Raw genomic sequence first — 3079 nt, 5'->3', positions numbered from 1 at the left:
CCACCCTGGGGCGCACTGACAGAGGCGAGGCTGCCGGACACTGGCGCCACCGGGCCCTCTGACCACCACCAGTAGGCAATGGGTGAAGTGTCTTGCCCAAGGACACAACGACTGAGACTGTCCAAGCCGGGGCTCGAACCGGCAACCTTCCGATTACAATTACATTTAAATTTTTCAGATCATCAAACAAATTTAAATATTAGACAAAGATAACACAAGTAAACGCAAAATGCAATTTCTAAATAAAGGTGTTTGTTAAGAGGAAAAAATCCAAACCTACATGACCCTGTATGAAAAATTATTGCCCAATAAAACCTAATAACTGGTTGGGCCACTTTTAGTAGCAACAACTGAAATTAGGTGTTTGCGATAACTGGCAATGAGTCTTTCACTGCACCGTGGAGGAATTTCAGCCGCTGATCTTTGCAGAATTGTTGTAATTCTGCCACATTAGAGGGTTTTTGAGCATGAGCCGCCTTTATACGGTCACGCCACAGCATCTCAATCAGATTCAGTCTTCATTTTGTTTTGCTTGTGTATCTTTATATTTTTCATGTGTTTGGTTACTCATATATTTCAGGGTTTTTTTTTTCCTAATAGTCATTCTTTTTTATTTAATATTATGTTAAATCAATGGAAACTTGCTTCCACCACTGAAAAAAACAACATTTTTTTTCTGTAAGTCACAAATTTAGGTTGTATTTGTGTATAAATTGAGCAATGAAAGTGATTCTGAAATTTGCTGTGTGTTTCTTTATGCATATAATGGATGCTTTCTCCCATTGGAAAAACAACAACAAAACACACACAAAAACATTGTTGTTATCCATAACTGCACACCTTCATGACGACCGTAACGAAACTTGGAATTTTCTTAACCTTAATTTAAAATTTTCAAGTTATTTCGTTCAAATTAGACGTTTTTAGTTAACTATGTCAAGATGCGAAATTAATAAGTTACACAATCTTTTGATAATAACCCAAAATTTTTATTTGTTTTATTTTTTCAGAGGCAGAAAGTTGAAGTTTTTCCATAATTACTGTTTCAATTATACATCCCAATATTTGCTTTGTAGCTTTTTATTTCTTAGTCAGCTTTTTTATTATTTATATGTATTAACTGAATCATTCTTGATTTAATATTGGCATAGATCCATACAGTTACACCCTACAGTGAGTAATATGGTCTTGTCACATCAGGCCAAAGTCAGTCTTTGTTTACATAGATGACATGTATGAATGAATGCTTGCTTTATTTCACTGATGAAAACATGCTAATGTAGCTTTACCTATAGGGATTAAAAGTACAATGGTTTTAACAGTGGTATCTTACTGCATGGAAGGTCATTAAGCCAATAATTACATAAATTATAAAACTCTATCCTTGTGCAGGAGCCCGGCTAATGCCATTCAGTGCAGTCATTGTTAATGTAGTCACAAAAGAACTGCTGAAAGGCGACTTTCAGTACAAACCCCCACCAAAACACTGATCAGCACTCCTCATTTCCCCTCTCCACCACCCCCACACTCCCCTTAGTGTGCACTCCTCTATATATTCCTGCCTGCACATTTACTTTAAGTACACTTTTTAAAGCACTAGTTGACTTTTAGGGAAACTAAAAGTACCTTAATCTTGTAACTCCAGGATTTGCTCTGCTGGGTGGACACCCCTGTTTCCTTACCTCACAGGACATCCACCTGGGAGTGAATGAGAGCTGCACAGATACAGCCAGGTGAGCTGTTGGTTTATCTCAGGGAAATAAAAGCAGCTGCAGGCTTTAACCTTTTCTATAGCAGTCTCCTCGTGATTTTTATTGTTGTATGTAATTGCTGAAGAAGAAACACAGTTTTTCTCAACAAGATTTCCCTCCTGGCTCAGTATATAAACCACAAAGTCCTTGTGCATGTCTGATCTTTCACAACAGAGTCCTCTCTGGATTCTGTGATGTTGTCTTGGCTCGTGTTTACAAGCACTTGACGCTGGAGGAGCTAGATAGGGAGGCTTCAATCCCCATCATTAACGGACTGTCAGATCTGTATCACCCAATCCAGATTCTGGCTGACTTCCTCACCTTACAGGTACTCTTACACTGTGGTATTCTGCAATTTTAATGCACTAGTTGATAACCATGCAGTACCTGTTTTCTTTAAATCCAGGAGCATTACGGATCCCTTAATGGTCTAACGGTGAGCTGGATTGGAGATGGCAACAATGTTCTCCACTCCTTCATGATGACTGCAGCCAAACTCGGAGTTCATCTTAAGGTTGCTACACCGAAGGTTGGTTTCTTATTGCGCTATTGGATGCATGTGATCGCTCTCTTACTCTGGTCTTTGTATCTTATGTGTTTTTGTGTAGTTTGAGGTTAAAGGCAGGCAGTCAGCCTTGAGCTTCTTATCTGCGCACTTCTTGTGTCAGTAAGATAAAGTCATATCTTTGTGTTCAGGGGTACGAGCCAGACAAGGGCGTTACTGAAGAGGCACACAGGCTCGCCAAACAGGTGAGGTCCTCTAAAACCTGCCATTAATGTCTTCTAGTTTCAAGTATTCTGCCAAGGTTAATGTTAATAAATAATATTATATTCTGTCTCAGCATGGTACTCAGTTGATTCTGACCTCTGACCCCATGGAGGCTGCCCGTGACAGCAATGTCTTGGTCACTGACACCTGGGTCAGTATGGGACAGGAAGAGGAGAAGAAAAAGAGGCTAAAAGACTTCCATGGATACCAGATTTCTATGCAGGTAAAGAAGGACATAACTTTCAGCCAAGTAGTTACTCTCACCTTTTTACCTGTTTTTAAACACTAATATTTTTCAGATAAAAATCATTTATTTGCTATATGTTTGGGTGTGTATATGTGTATATATGTATTAATGATACATGAATATATAACAAATCACGGAAAAGTATTGTTGTTGTTTTTTTAGATAAAGACAAGAAAACTGTATAAAAATGTTTTTTGAGAAAGTTTTGTTTTTATGCATCATGTCACCACCTATTGAAACTGGTTTTAAATGGTTTTAGTTTAGTTTTTCTGCGTATACAGGGAGTGCAGAATTATTAGGCAAGTTGTATTT

At 38.3% G+C, this 3079-nt stretch overlaps 1 protein-coding gene across 1 annotated transcript in view; it reads left to right on the top strand.

Annotated features, from left to right (window-relative positions):
* otc (ornithine transcarbamylase) overlaps positions 1-3079 on the top strand; it is a 6257-nt gene that overhangs the window by 916 nt on the left and 2262 nt on the right. Inside the window, exons 4-8 of the mRNA XM_005747151.1 lie at positions 1646-1733; positions 1926-2079; positions 2158-2280; positions 2448-2501; positions 2594-2743. Of these exons, the coding sequence (XP_005747208.1) occupies positions 1646-1733; positions 1926-2079; positions 2158-2280; positions 2448-2501; positions 2594-2743 (569 nt within the window). The remainder of the gene's footprint in view (positions 1-1645; positions 1734-1925; positions 2080-2157; positions 2281-2447; positions 2502-2593; positions 2744-3079) is intronic.

The sequence above is a fragment of the Pundamilia nyererei genome, unplaced genomic scaffold (genome assembly GCF_000239375.1).
Source record: "Pundamilia nyererei isolate P.nyererei 1_Seehausen unplaced genomic scaffold, PunNye1.0 scaffold00190, whole genome shotgun sequence".
Lineage (NCBI taxonomy): Eukaryota > Metazoa > Chordata > Actinopteri > Cichliformes > Cichlidae > Pundamilia > Pundamilia nyererei.
Note: the sequence above shows the minus strand (reverse complement) of the source record. Positions and strands in the feature narration are given on the sequence as shown.